Source organism: Sapajus apella, unplaced genomic scaffold (genome assembly GCF_009761245.1).
Source record: "Sapajus apella isolate SASKATOON/1434 unplaced genomic scaffold, GSC_monkey_1.0 scaffold205, whole genome shotgun sequence".
NCBI classification, from domain to species: Eukaryota; Metazoa; Chordata; class Mammalia; order Primates; family Cebidae; genus Sapajus; species Sapajus apella.
This window is the reverse complement of record NW_022437145.1, coordinates 381,355-395,999: the sequence shown is the minus strand read 5'-3', so window position 1 is coordinate 395,999 and position 14,645 is coordinate 381,355. Positions and strand designations below refer to the sequence as shown.

The 14,645-nt window shown below is 51.9% G+C and overlaps 2 protein-coding genes and 1 non-coding gene across 6 annotated transcripts in view; 1 reads left to right on the top strand and 2 right to left on the bottom strand.

Moving 5' to 3' along the window:
* Positions 1-1,553: 1,553 nt before the first annotated feature.
* On the bottom strand, positions 1,554-5,367 carry SMDT1 (single-pass membrane protein with aspartate rich tail 1). Of its 2 annotated transcripts, none has more exons than XM_032270201.1 (3): positions 5,152-5,367; positions 2,914-3,097; positions 1,554-1,807 (listed from the first exon to the last, which is right to left on the bottom strand). In XM_032270201.1, exons 1-2 carry the CDS (start codon positions 5,286-5,288, stop codon positions 2,917-2,919), a joined length of 318 nt encoding a protein of 105 aa, XP_032126092.1. In that variant the 5' UTR covers positions 5,289-5,367; the 3' UTR covers positions 1,554-1,807; positions 2,914-2,916. The 2 variants fall into 2 exon arrangements, with proteins under 2 accessions (XP_032126092.1, XP_032126091.1); XM_032270200.1 differs by having other exon boundaries at positions 2,914-3,054; positions 5,103-5,361.
* An 880-nt stretch (positions 5,368-6,247) lies between these two features.
* The window catches only part of PHETA2 (PH domain containing endocytic trafficking adaptor 2), a 49,251-nt gene continuing 40,853 nt past the window's right edge, over positions 6,248-14,645 (bottom strand). The window contains exons 1-3 of one of the 3 annotated variants that reach the window (XM_032270197.1): positions 11,356-12,504; positions 9,757-9,838; positions 6,248-8,132 (exon numbers count right to left, since the gene is read on the bottom strand). In XM_032270197.1, the coding sequence (XP_032126088.1) occupies positions 7,339-8,118 (780 nt within the window). In that variant the 5' untranslated portion in view covers positions 8,119-8,132; positions 9,757-9,838; positions 11,356-12,504 and the 3' untranslated portion in view covers positions 6,248-7,338. Of the gene's footprint in view, positions 8,133-9,756; positions 9,839-11,355; positions 12,505-14,645 lie in introns of those variants that run through there. The other 2 variants (XM_032270196.1, XM_032270198.1) reach the window with 2 other exon arrangements.
* Positions 9,250-9,352, top strand: LOC116544100. The gene has a single exon (XR_004265815.1). It is a non-coding gene; the product is annotated as a small nucleolar RNA U13 (small nucleolar RNA).

Sequence of the window (14,645 nt, the reverse complement as noted above, 5' to 3'; positions counted from 1 at the left end):
ACGGTGAAACCCCGTCTCTACTAAAAAAAATACAAAAAATTAGCTGGGCATGGTGGCGTGTGCCTGTAATCCCAGCTACTCAGGAGGCTGAGGCAGGAGAATTGCCTGAACCCAGGAGGCGGAGGTTGCGGTGAGCCGAGATCGTGCCATTGCACTCCAGCCTGGGTAACAACAGCGAAACTCCGTCTCAAAAAAAAAAAAAAAAAAAAAATACAAAATTAGTTGGGTGTGGAGGTGCACGCCTGTAATCCCAGCTACTTGGGAGGCAGAGGTTTGGGTGAGCCAAGATTATACCATTGCACTCCAGCCTGGGCAACAAAAGTGAAATGCTATCTCAAAAAAAAAAAAAAAAAAAAAAAAGACTTCTGTGGTCAAACATGAGGGTTTCTCCCCACACTAAGCAAGTAGTTGTCCAGCAGACACCAGCTGGCTGTCCTCCAATTCACTTCCAACACTATCTACCTGGAGATAGCATCGGATCCCACAGGTTTGGGGCTCAGCCCCACAAGACTGCTTCCACTTTCTTTAGACAACATTCTCAAGTCCAAGCCTTCAGAACTTCTGACCAGCTTCAAGTTGAGGTTCCCATGACCCCCTTTTTAATTTGCTAGAGCAGCTCGCAGAACTCAGGAAAATACTTAGGTAGGTTTACTGGTTCATTATAAAGGATATCACAAAAGATATAGACGAAGGGATGCATAGAGTGAAGTATGGAGGAAGGGGCATGGAGCTTCCATGTCCTCTCCAGGTATGCCTCTTTGATAAACCAAGTGTTCTGCTCTCCAGAAGCTCTCTGAACCTGTCCTTTCGGGCCTTTTATGGAGACCTTATTGGATAGGCATGATTGAAGCATGGACAACAGTGAAGAAGTCGGATTGGCAAAAGAGGCATGATCTAATACAGAGTGGGGAAGTCCAACAAGGCCTGTCCACATTTCTTCCTCCCAGGTATGGGGCAGAGTCCCTTCTGAAATGGGGGAGACAGGGTAGGTCGGAGAATTCTTTTTATGACCAACTCGAAGACAGAAAGGCAAAGGAAGTTTATATAAACTAAAGTTACACTTTTAGTTTCTAGGCCAGCCTTGGGAAGAAAAAGCAGCAGGTGAAAGGAGGTCAGAAGGTCCAAGAAAGAGAACTGCTGTTTTCTGAGGCCTGAAGTGCCCAACGTTGTAACAAAGGCCTATAACAAGGGCTTTGGGAGATGGTTATAAGCCAGGAAATAGATGAAAACCTACATATATCCTAATATCACAGAACCCAAGTTTTGAATCATTCTAGTCATATTTAAGTAGTTGTATGATAACAAGCAAAGCTCTCATGACTGGCAGTGAACACAGAATGGCTTGAGGCTTTAGTAGCCCATTAGCTTTCTTAAGGGAAAACGGACAGTTTCTGCTGGGCTTTTGTAAACAATGAAAATAGTTCCCAGGCCTCCAGAATAGTTCACCAGGCTCCACTGAAACCTGGATAATCTAGGCCTATGTTTCTCTCATAAAACGACAGCAGAGAGAACCGCACCAACTAGAGCCTACACACACTGAGAAACTGCAGCCATTATTCAGTCACAAACAGCTGGCATTTATTATGTTTATTCATAATGTGATTGCTTGTTAGTCCAGTGCTTAGTGGACAGCACATCTCAGGGAGCCTTCCAGAGCCTGGGGATCTGGGATACAGTCATGGACCACAGAGGCAGCTTCACCAGACTGGGAGGTTGAGGGCTTTCCCTGAGTCCTGCTGATAGGGAAGGCAGAGAGGCTGAGAACATCACCATTTCTTCAGTTAGTGCTTTCTGCTTTCTGTAATTCCTGGAAGAAAGGAAAGCAGCAGTGAACTGGGCAACAGAGCAGTCTTCCATTCACACACTGAAAGAATTCCACAAAGTGCTTTTATCAAACACGGCAGGAGAAGGGCCACTTTGAGCACATTTGATTATTTATGCATACATTAAATGGGCATTCAACATGGGCCAGGCACTGGGGGCCCAAAAGTATAAAAAACATCCCCTGCCAGCAAAAAGCTCAGAGTGGAGTAAAATTTTGGTTTGTGTGTGTTTACACACACAATACTGAGTGTTTGAAGAGGTACTGGTTGCTCAGAGGAAGGAGCAGTCACTTTCAAATGAAAGGAAGGAAGACTTCAAAGACACTGAAGGATGGGTAGAATTAAGACCCAAAGAGCCTCTGGGAAAGAGCCTTCCATGTGGGAGGAACAATGAGCCAATATTTGGGGATGGGTATGAGTGTGCAAACTCAAGAAATGGTGAACACTGGGGATCGGTGGGTGGCTGGAAATATGGAAGATGAGACTGAATAAGAGGCATGACCAAATCATGGCAAACCTTGAATGCCAGGTAAGGAGTCAGGAGTGTCCTCATCTCTGACAGTGATGCCATGCAGCACATAGAGAGCACAGGAAGTCAACACAGGAAGCTGAATGGGAAGGACTGGGAGTGCTAGGGGAGGAGTCTGTGAGCAACGCATGAACCAGGCTGTGGTGCCCACGGACAGGATGTAGTGGTGAGAGCTTGGTAACGAGAGCTGACGGGGAAGGACTTGCAGTTTCTACATTTCCATACAGAGCTGCTGAAATGATGCTGCTGGTGGTATGTGTGTAAGGCATATTAAATTGTCAAGAAAATGGGTGGGTTGATTGAATGAGGATACATCAAGGGCAACTGAAAAGGCTGGCTAGGATCCCAACCTAGTTGGAAGAGACCCCAGTGAATGTGTAAGTCAGTAAGTTGCCCTCATCCAATAAAGGGAAAAAGCAAAATAAAAACATTAGCCACCAAGTGGGTCAATTCATTAAAGCTTCTGCCCCCAATGTCCAAATGCTGCTACCAGGCCAGACTGCATCACAGACAGATGCTCCACCCTGCTTCCTGGTCCATCTAAGGTAAAGCAAGTCTTACTTGTTAGTCGTCATCATCATCATCCTCTGGAACAAAAATGTCATGTTCCTCAAGTAGAGCAGCAAAGTTCTTGCTAATGAGCGTCCCAACATAGAGAAAGGGGATCACGATGGAAAACACACGGAGAAGGCCGAAGGACATCTGCAGAGGGTCAGAGTGGCGGCTGTGAGCTCCAGAGCCGCCTCTGGCAAGACCAAAGAAGACCTGGCCCTCTCATGGACATTCCCTCCTGTGGAACTCAGACCCATCATAAGCAACTTGATTTTTAAATCTTTGGAAAAATTCAGGGCAAGAAAAGGAACTAGAAAAGGAGAGGGCCAGGCGGGGTGTATCAGGCCTGTAATCCTAGCACTTTGGGAGGCCGAGGTGGGTGGATCACCTAAGGTCAGGAGCTCGAGAACAGCTGGGATAATATGGAGAAACCCCATCTCTACTAAAAATATAAAAAAATTAGCTCGGCGTGGTGGTGCAAGCTTGTAATCCCAGCTACTTGGGAGGCTTAGGCAGGAGAATTGCTTGAACCTGGGAGGCAGAGGTTGCAGTGAGGCAAGATTGTACCATTGCACGCCAGCCTAGACAACAGAGTAAGACTCTGTCTAAAGAAAAAGAAAAAACAAAAGGAGATAAGGTGACTGTCATGGCCATCAAAGTGGATGAAAAGTCCACTGGAAAGAAAAGTCTAAGGCACCCTAGACATCTAAAGTTAGGACACAGCCTGCTAATTACTTTAAATCTCCACAGGCAGACGGGTGCGCCGGTACTAGGAGGGCTGGACTGTGGTGAGCTCTACTTGAACACATGAAATACACAAAAACCTATGACAGAAAGATGTACAGTGAAGGAAGGCTGGGCACGGGGGCTCACACCTATAATCTCAGCACTTTGGCAGGCCAAGGGGGGGCGGATCATCTGAGGTCAGGAGTTCGAAACCAGCCTGACATGAAGAAACCCCAAATACAAAATTAGCTGGGCGGGGTGGCGCATGCCTGTAAACCCAGCTACTCGGAAGGCTGAGGCAGGAGAATTGCTTGCACCTGGGAGGCAGAGGCTTCAGTTAGCCAAGATCACACCATTGCACTACAGTCTGGGTAACCAGAGTGAAACTCTGTTTAAAAAAAAAAAAAGATGTACAGTGAAGGGATATTCTATACAGTTCATTAAGTAACAGGTTCCCTGATGCCTGAGAAATTTGATTTAAGCACATTAAATTTTAGAAACTAATGTGTGTGAAAGGGGGCATGTATTTACACTAAAAGACTATTTAGATAGATTGGGAAAGTGTGAGTAAAATCTGAGCAACATTTCCTCTTGTATTCCTGGAGTTTAAAAAAATGTCACTGTGCCTTCTGATAAGGCAGCTCTTTCCCAAAGTGGACCTTGCAGTCAATTGTGTGTTAGCACAGGATAGACTAGTTTTAAGACAATTTGTTTTTTAACTCCCATACCACACAGCCCTGCAGTCATAAAGCAAACTTTTGTTTGCTATAAGGGACTGTTTCCGTTTTCCCTAGAAAAACTCAAGGGCATGTGATAGCGTTCAGTAGTGGAAAAAGATAGGACCTGGCAGGGACAGTATCAGCAAGAAACCGGGACGCTGCGGCCTCAGCGCAAGCCTTGGATATTGGCTTCACAGCTCTAGCCCGATTCTTCATTTGGAAAAACCGTGATTGTAACAATTCCCTGCACATCTATCAGGACTGTAAATCACATGAATTAAATACTAGATGACAACTCATAAAAAGATAAGGGCTGTCCCACGTACCCCTTGTTTACAGAGTCCTTTCACAATTCATATTTCATCCCATAAACTAGGAGACAGGCAGGGCAGAGATTACAAGACTAAACCAGATTACAGGGAGGGCTGAGATTACAGGATTTAGATTACAGTCTAAACTAGATGCACAGGGCCAAGTTTTCTGACTCCAGAGGAGCACCGCACCGTACCTCTCAGGATAATCTAATGTAAAAGGTCATCTTCCTCAGCGTTTGCCCCCATCTTCTGTCTACCTACCATTTTCTACCCACCTGTCAAAATTAGCAACTCATTAGCGCATTTATTTTCGGCCCGCCTTCCACTCTAAGGCAATCGTTATGATTGGCCTTGGCCCCAGTCAATCAGCGCCGCCCGCACGCATTCCCCACAATGATTGGCCTCAGCCCCTTCGCCCCATCTCCAGGAAGACACTCACTTTGACTGGTTTGGGCAAAATGGCGCCGCTGCGGGTAACGATGACTGACCTCGACGGTACCAGGCTCCGGCCTGGGTCGCTCCGTGCCGCGGCGACATCGCCACCTTTCCTCAAGCTAGGCCCTTTCCGGAGAACCCCGGACCTGACGGCTGCCAACGCTAGCCAGCGAGCCGCTCCGGACGCCATCCCGCAGCTCCGCCCCTCGCCCGGGCACACGGACCCCACCGCCCGGCCCCGGTGCCGCCCTCGGGAAGAACGCCGCTTGAAGCCTCGCGAGACTTTGAGGAGCACACGCGAAGCCCACTCAACCCGCGTAGTGCCGGCGCCTCCTGGGGCGGCCAGAGGGAGGTGTTTGTCACCGGCCTACGTGGTGACGTTACGAGAGCGGCGCAGCCGCCCAGCTGCGTCTGTTCGCGTCCTGCTGGGCAGGGCCGCAGTCCAGGTCCCCGCACCTGCGACCGCCCGGCCGCCAGAGCAGGCCTCAGCGGCTGCGGAAAAAATCCTAGGGAGCCGAATGAGTAACACTGAAAAAGCTTTACTAGTGTTTTAACCGCGTACCAAGCACTGTAGCAATAAGAAGGAAAGGCCCGTGCGATCTGTGTACAAAACAACGTGCAGTGGCTGCGGGGCTCCCAGGCAGGGCTGGGGAACGGGCCGGGCGCCCACCGTGGGTGCATCTCAGGCTCCTGGGGGTAAGAGGCTGTGAGCCTCCGCCTAAGGCCTAGTTGGGTGCCGGTCGGTCCTGCCCGAGGCCTCAGTGAGGGTAGCGGAGGCTAGGGACGGCAGGTTGTCTGTGTGTGGGAGGGGGTGTCTCCTCTGGGGCTCTGCGTCTTCCGCCCAGCCTCTGCCATCGCACCCCTAAGGCGTCAGTCTGGTCAGGCTCTGGTGACCCAGCACTTTGCTTCCCAGAACAATAGAAAAAACACGTTCGGGCCGATGCAGTGGCTCATGCCTATAATCCTAGCACTTTGGAAAGCCGAGATGGGTGGATCACCTGAGGTCAGGAGTTCGAGACCAGCCTGGCCAACAAGGCGAAACCCCAGTATCTACTAAAAATACGAAAATTAGCCAGGCGTAGTGGTGGGCGCCTGTAATCCCAGCTACTCGGGAGGCTGAGACAGGAGAATCGCTCGAACCCGGGAGGCGGAGGTTGCGGTGAACCGAGATCACCCCCATTATACTCCAACCTGGGCGGCAGAACGAAACTGTCTCCAAAAAAAAAAAAAGAAAAAACAGGCTGGATGCTGGGAATAGTAGCAAGGAGGGGTCCTGGCAAGCACATGCTAGGTGAAAAACAGGGCTATGAGAGTTCCCAGGTGGTTTCTTGAGCAGCTTCACTTGCAAGAACACTTTTACCAGAGCCCAGCCAGGAGAGAGATAGCACAGGAAACGGAATCCCGTGTCCAAGCTCCTGGAATGCCCAGGACTGAGAGCCAGAGCAACCAGCTTTCTCCAGGAACCACACTGCCTCCCCACCTCTTTAACCCCTCACTTGGCAGCTCCAGGAGTTGGCTGCTGAGGACAGAGTACAGGAGGGCATTTTGCTGACATAAAAAGCTACTAGCCCTTCTGGGGCAAGGTCCAGCACCATCTGTTAACAGGGCAGCCAGAGAGAAAGGATGGGGCCCCAAATTCTTAGCAGAATAAATCTCTCTTCACTGGCCAAAGACTCGCTGCCTCAAAGGGCCCTACCCAAATTGCTGAGTGAGGATTCCGTCCCCAGTCTTCTCACCCTTCTCAGGAAGAGCTGAGTCCCAGAAACTCATATGACATGGTAAACCCACTTTCTCTGACAATGTCAGAGTCTCAAGCCAATACTGCAGCCAGCCTCGGATTTAAATGCACATGAGACTCCCCAGGTTGGAATCTGAGTCTGGCGTGTAAGTCAAAGGTAGGGCAAGCCTGTGACACTCTCAGGTGACATTGCCCACTTCCTCCATTTCATTAATATCCCCTGGGAGGGGGCAGTCAGGCCAGTGCAGTCAGGAGTTTGGGCCGGGCGCAGTGCCAGCTGATCAAGCCCCTTTCCTCTCTGGGCCTCCGGAAATAAAAAGGATGGAAGGAATGGTCCCTCAGTCCCTTCCAGACACACGGGTGGATCTGGAACCTGGAGAATACCTAAATAGCAGGAAGGAGAGAACCCATGTCACCTCCCAAAATGCAACCTTGGAAATGGGCAAACATTTAACTCCTGAAAAAGAACTGGCCCTGGTTTCCTGAACCACAGTACCCAAGCTTAGGGCTTATCCTGTTCCTCACATTCTGGCTGGCTCCCCTGGGCCCTCTGCTGCCAGTGCTGCTGCAGCTTCATGATCTCCTGGCCATACCAGTCATGCAGGGTAGAGAAATCGGAGGTCTCAGGGGACACGGGACTCTGCCCCCTGCCTAGGAGGAGGCTGGCAGGGCCCTGTAGCTCCCGCTCAGCCAACCCCAGTCCTGCAGACCTGCTGCCCGCTTCTTCAACCAAGCCCACAGGCCTGCAGTCCTTGGAGAGGGGGTGGCCATTCTCCAGGACCACAGACCGGTTGTTACGAGCCTGGGGCTTACAGCGGCTGGCAGCAGGCTTCCAGGATGAGTGGTGTTGCAAAGCCAGGCTCTGGCGTGCGTCCTGCAACTGGCTCTCCAACTCTCGTACCACCAGGCGCATGTAGCCAAAGCTTGCCCGGGACAGCGCCTTCACCCAGGCCTCCTGGGCTGCAGGCCCTTCTGCAGCAAGCAGGTGTGGGTGCACTCCGGGGGCATCAAAGCATATGGCAAAGGCAAACTCCTCGGGCACGGGAGCCTCGGCCAGTTCCACTGTGCAGCCTTCCAACACCACCAGGCTCAGTGGGGCCCGGCCCTTGCGACTCTCAAAGGAAAACAGCAGGTTGCCCTTGAGGACAAACCAGCATCTTCGGCCAGTGCCACTGGGGGTTGGTGGGGTCCCTGGGCTCCCCCAGGTGCGCAGGAAGCCCATGTGGTCTGCTGGGGAGTCGCTGAGTGCATAGTGAGCCACACTTCTCTCGTTCAGCTTCATGGCTCCCACGGGAACTGTGGGGCGAGAGAAGTGGCAGCGGATCAGAGAGGAAGGTGGCTCCATGGCACCCTGGGGAAAAGCACTGGCTCTGGAGGTGACCTGGGCCCCATCCCTGGGGCTCCTACTCACTTGCCGTGTCAGTGAGACCCCTAATGTCTCCTGAGAGGTAGGCTCATCTTTCCTTCCTTTTCTCTCAAAGGGTTGTTGTGAGGATCATGCAAAAAAAAATCTCAATAGCAGACTTGGAGAAAATAACAAGATTGGATCAGACAGGAGTCATGGCAGGACCTGGGCAAGGCTTTCTAAAATCCAAAGAAACAGGCCCCAACTGAGCTGAAATGGATCACAGACCCATGGAAACCACTGTGCTTAAACTATTCCCTAATCTGGGGTCCTCTCAACTCCAATTCTGAGGCCAAACCTCCAGGGTTCCCATGACCCTCCTGGGCCTGTACTGGCCTCTTATTTGCATATAGCAGTTGAATCTTATTGACCTAAAGGCAGAAGCTGAGGCACAAAATATAACTTTCAAGAGTTTAGTTGAGCCAAAGTGAGGACAACTGCCCAGAACAAACATAAGTTGTAGTGGGGTGTGCTGCGTTGGGCCTTTTTTACAAGCAGCTTCTTATAGGCAGAAGGAGGCAAGGATGACAGAGTTATTTGGCAGGAATTCTCCTTGGTTTACAGAAATAACATTGATTGGCCGGGTGTGGTGGCTCACACCTGTAATCCCGGTACTTTTGAGTGGCTGAGGCAGGTGGATCACCTGAGCTCAGGAGTTCGAGACCAGCCTGGCCAACATGGTGAAACCCCATCTCTACTAAAAATACAAAAACTAGCTGGGCATGGTGGTGAGCACCTAGCTACTCGGGAGGCTGAGGCAGGAGAATCGCTTGCTCCCAGGAGGTGGAGGTTGCAGTGAGCCGAGATTGCGCCATTGCACTCCAGCCTGCTTGACAAGAGTGAAACTCTTTCTCAAAAAAAAAAAAAGAAGAAGAAAGAAAAAGAAATAGCATTGATCGGTGATTGGCTGTACATTGTTGAACTATAGGGTGTCCAGTGTACGGCATTTTATGGCTACTTGGTATCACTCTAGAGCTACGTAGCAAGTGGCTTCAAGAGGTAATTCTTGACCTTTTGTAGCTCATGAGCGTGATGACTGGTGTTCATGTGCATGTGTGAGATGTGCTGCCTTCGAACCTTGTTACCATGTGGGCACATTACTGGTCTGACATAAAAAAGAAAAGAAAAGAAAAAATAAAAAGAGACGATTCTTTAGCTCTAGGGAGGACTAAGACTTGACAGCCGTTTCATTTCAGTATGTCTGGGCCCGATTATTTAAAGGGGCGCTAATTCCACAGATAAAACATTATTTTTCTCTCTCAATCTGCAGTCTTCAGGGACAGATGGGGACCTACTCTGTAAACAAGAATGAGGCACAAACCCAGGGTACAGCTGAGAAGAGCTAACCACAACCACCGAGTGTGGGTGCCCCCAGGATCAATGAATGGCACGTAGTCCAGCTGTCCGTACTCACCGAAAACCAAAGTCCAGCAGTGAGGGGATCTTGCCCAAGATTACATGACCAATGAGACGCAGAGCTTGGTCTCCCAAATCCCTCACACTGTACTCACTTACCAGGAGGGCTCCCTGGGGGAAGGCAGAGACCTCTTGTCTGGCCACACAGCTCAGCCCTTGGACCACCTGGTTCGCAGGGAGCCTGCAAAACAATTCTCAAGCCCAGTCAGCTCATCCCAAAGAATGAGAACTCCTACTCCACCTTCGAGGCCTCCACCAGGAATCCCTCTCTGATCCCTGAGAATCTCCTACCCATCCACCCAGCCAGGAACCCCTGAGCAACTTAAAGGGCTGCGTCCCCTTTGTCTTGTCCTTACTCTTCAGACCTCAGCTCCTTGCCTGAGTCCAGGTCAGAGCTCTATGTGCCCTCATGGTTCCTAGCTTTTCCCTTCTAGTACTTGCTACTCAGTTTCTTTGTGGCTTTAACTGAAGTCACCTAATCTGGGACGCCTTCCACAATCACCATATCTAAGGTGGCCCTGACCACCAAGGTGGCTTGACCTAAGGTCACCTGACCAGTAGACCCCCCCCCATTTCTGGTTTGTTTCCTTCATCCCACAATGGTGTCATTTGTGTTAAAGCACTGCTCCCAGCAGCAGAATGCGTAGGGTGGGGCTCGGCTAGGTTCCCAGGAGAACCCCAATATCCAGCACTGTGCCGGGCTCAGAGAGGCCCTCGGGAGGGATCTGTTGAAGTAATAGGAAGATATCAGGCGGACAAAACAAAGTCTCCCGCCCTCCTGAAGCCTATATTCCCACGGAGGAAACACTGTAGGCACGCCAAATAAATACTAATACATTAATGAGAAAATGGCTGGGCATGGTGGTTCACACCTGTAATCCCGGCACTTTGGGAGGCCAAGGCAGGCGGATCCCGAGGTCAGGAAATCAAGACCATCCTGGCTAAGACGCTAAAACCCTGTCTTTACTAAAAATACAAAAATTAGCCGGTCGTGGTGGTGCATGCCTGTAATCTCAGCTACTCTGGAGGCTGAAGCAGGAGAATCGCTTGAACCCAGGAGGCGGAGGTTGCAGTGGGCCGAGATTGCGCTACTGCACTCCAGCCTGGAAGACAGAGAAAGACTCTATCTCAAAAAGAAAAAAATTAATGAAATAATAATCAGTGAAATAAGAGCTAACATAAGGACCGGTAATGCTGAGGGTTATGAAGGAAAACCAGCCAGGCTCCGGGATGGGGAGAGAGGCCACTCCAGTAGGGGTGGCCCAGGAAGTGGGAGGAGGAGGTCACAGATGTTTGCCAGAGGAGTGGCCTCACTGGTGGTCCTGGGCCCAGCACTGGGGCACATGGAGCGGGTGGGCAGTTCGTGGGGCCGTGCCCCCTCCACTCCCCCGCGCCTGGGCAAGGGCGCTCCCTCCTCTCCACCAGTAGGGGGGCCAGACCCGCCGGCACACCCGGCCTCCCGCCCGCCTCTGCGTCTTCCTGGATTCTTTTGTTGGAGGAGAGGCAGGATGGGGACGCGGGACCGCCGGGCCAGTGACCACTGCGGGGAGCCCCGACCCGACTGTCACCCTGAAACAGGGGTCACCTCAGTCAGGATCTCCCCGGCTGCCGCTTCGGTTTCCGTGTCCTTGCGTCGGGGCCGTTCCCGCCACATCCCCGGGACCACCTCCTCCCGGAGCCCGCCGGGCCCACTCTCACCTCCCACTGCCGATCGCACCGAAGCCCAGGAGAGCGATTCTGGCTTCAGACCCCGCGCCTCCGCCTGGGTCGCAAACGTGGCCGCGGAATCTGGGAGACCCCGCCCGGGAGGCTCGAGTTCCCGCCCTTCCCCGCCCAGTAATCACCAGGCCCAGGATCTGCGAGGTCGCCTAGGGATCCGCAAGGGCGGGAAACTGAGGCCCGAGAGGGTCACAGAGCTGGTTGGTGCCAGCGGCCTCGAACCCGGAGGACCCCCTCAGACGGTCCGCCGGCCTCGGACCCAGCCCACCGTCCGGAAAACTCAGTCTTCCCCTCTGGTCCCCCTCTTCCCCCTCTCCCTGGCCGGCCCACTTCCCCGGCAGATCCAAACTGGGATGGTCTCACTCTGGGCACCTCCTAAGGGCGGGCTCCTACACAGTCCTCGAAGCACGGACAAGCTTTCCTGGCCACCCACCGGGCCACCGGGTCTGCTGATTGCTGCCTCTGGGAATTACCCATTTCTATTTCCCTAGCCTGAAACCCACCAGCAGCCCCCAGGCTCTGCCCTAGTGGGTCCAGGAGGAGGCCTGCGGTGAAGGTCACAGGAATACACAACCAAACCCAAGGGACTGGAGCTTCTGGAAGGCGCTGGAAGCCAGAGGTGTGCTCAAACATCTGCCCATGAACTTGGCTCCCACCTCAGGGCCTTTGCAGCCTAGAATGCTCTCCCTTCCCACCCCGAGCTGCAGCTCCGCTCCTCAGGACCGCTTCCCGTCAGGCATTTGAGTCTTAGCTCAGAGGTCCTCTCCCAGACAGCTGTAAAGCAGCCTGGCCTGCAGTGTGCCCCATCCCTGGGATGTTGTTTTTATCAGAGCACTCACCGCTGGACTAAACGTTCCTACACTCATGCTTTTATTTTCCTGTTTATTGTCTGTCTCCCCTACTAAATTTTATTTAATTAATACTTTAAATCATAATAAATGTATTCGAAGGTAATAACGTGGCATGGAAACAGAGCAGGGTAAGGGAGATGGGAAATTGTAGGAATTGGGAGGTTGCGATTACAGATAGACGGGTCAGGGTGGTAGGCCTCATTGAGAGAGCGACACTGGACACGTGCTTGAAGGAAATGAGGGAGACAGCCATGCCAATATGGGGGGATCATTCCAGGCAAAGGAAACAGTCAGCACGGTGGCCCTGAGGCCTGTTGTGTTTGAGGACCTGCAAGAAAGTCAGTGAGGCTGGGAGGGTGGGAGGGGGTGGGCAGTAGGAGGTGGGGTGAAGGGGTGGGTGGTAAGGTCTCACCGCCATGAATGGCAGGGTCATCTCTGTGGCGGCACGTACACCCCAGATGAGTTCCCAGAAGAAACGATCAACCCCTGCGGCACCTAACTAACCTGAGACCTTCTTCTATTGTTTCGTATTCCGGCCTCAATTGACAAGGCTTTGGATTTTGTAACTGAGCTCGGCCAACCTGGTGACTCCACACCCTGCGACCCTCTCCCAGCTTGCAAACCTACAACCCACTCCCAGCTTGCAGAAAAATGCCCTAAACTTACTTCTGCAACTTTCCACTGTTTACCCCAAACCTATAAAACCAACTTCTATCCCTCCGCCCTTTGCTGACGCCCTTATCTGCCTCAGCCCGCCCACACCCAGGTGAATAAACAGCTGTGTTGCTCACACAAAGCCTGTTTGGGGGTCTCTTCCGTTTTAACATTTGGTACTGAAAACCCAGGACGGGGGTACTCCTGTGGGGAGACCAGCCCCTGTGAAGAGACCTACCTGAGACCTCAACACATCAGACTAGACCAGCCCAGCCCAGCGGCTCGCGCCTTCCGTGCTGAACAGCTCTCTCGCCAGCTTCAGATCAGGTAAGCAGTCTCTCTCTCCCCCTCTTTCTCTCTCTTTTCCTTTAGAGAGAAGGAGACAAGTCTCTCCCTCTTTCTCTCTCTTTTCCTTTACATCTTTCTCCTTCTAGTAAAGACAAAGAGACACTCTTTATCCGTGTACAGCTGGAGGAGACAAGTCTCTACTTCTTGCTCCAAAACTCCGATGTTGGTCACGGACTTGAGAAGACACTTCCCTTGGTGTCTGCCCAGTTGTGGGGATGCCTTCCTTGATCACTCACCCACGTTACAGCCCAGGAATCAGTCAGGGATGCCTACTGAAAACGCTAGTAGCTGCTCGCTCCTTCTAATCTCTACCTTTTTCATTAAAACTTACCTCCTTCGCTATGAACAACTTTCAGCCCTCTATTCCTCAATCCTCACCTCTAGCCTGCATCCTAAAACACCTAAAACTTCTTCAACTGTTGCCCAATCTGAAACCTAAACATCTCTGTAGCACGGCCCGGCCTCAGTCCAAATGACCGGAAAAAGGCACTTTCGATTTTTCTATTCTGTGAGACCTGGACCATTTTTTTTTAAGGCTACTCAAGTGAAGCCGTGGGAGTGGAGAAGGAACACAGAAATCTGGAACTGGTTGTAATCAATTATTAGAAACTGGACCATTTTTTTCAACAAATGGGCAAATGCTCTAAGATGTCAGACATCCAGGCATTTTTTTTACACTCTAATTCCTCCCAAATCTCTGCTCCTTCTCTCCCTCCCGTCCGCCCCGCCTGCCTCTGCCAGTGACCCAGAATCCTCCTGGTCCGTCAGCCCTTCCTACCTTTCTTCTCCCCGCCTGTCTGAACCAAACCCCAGTCCAGGCCCAGCCCTACCCCCAGCCTTCCTCCTCTTCCTCTGCCCACAACCCACCTCCTTATCCCCCTCCTGTCACCTCCCCACCTCATCCGGGGCCCCGCTTACAGTTTAGTCCTGTGGCTACCTCCTCCGCCCCTGCCCAACAATTACCCCTTCCAGAGGTGGCTGGAGCCGAAGGCACATTTAGGGTGCACTTTCCTTCCTCTTTCTCCAACCTTTCCCAAATTAGCTTACATCAGATCCTCCAATACTTAACCCGGTCCTGTCATCTCACCTGGAGTGACTTGAAATGTCATCCTTACTTCCACTCTCACCCCTGAAGAACGCTTAATATGCATTTTATCGGGCCGGGGGCGGTGGCTCAAGCCTGTAATCCCAGCACTTTGGGAGGCCGAGGCGGGTGGATCACGAGGTCAAGAGATCGAGACCATCCTGGTCAACATGGTGAAACCCCGTCTCTACTAAAACTACAAAAAATTAGCTGGGCATGGTGGCGCGTGCCTGTAATCCCAGCAACTCAGGAGGCTGAGGCAGGAGAATTGCCTGAACCCGGGAGGCGGAGGTTGCGGTGAGCCGAGATCGCGCCATTGCACTCCAGCCTGG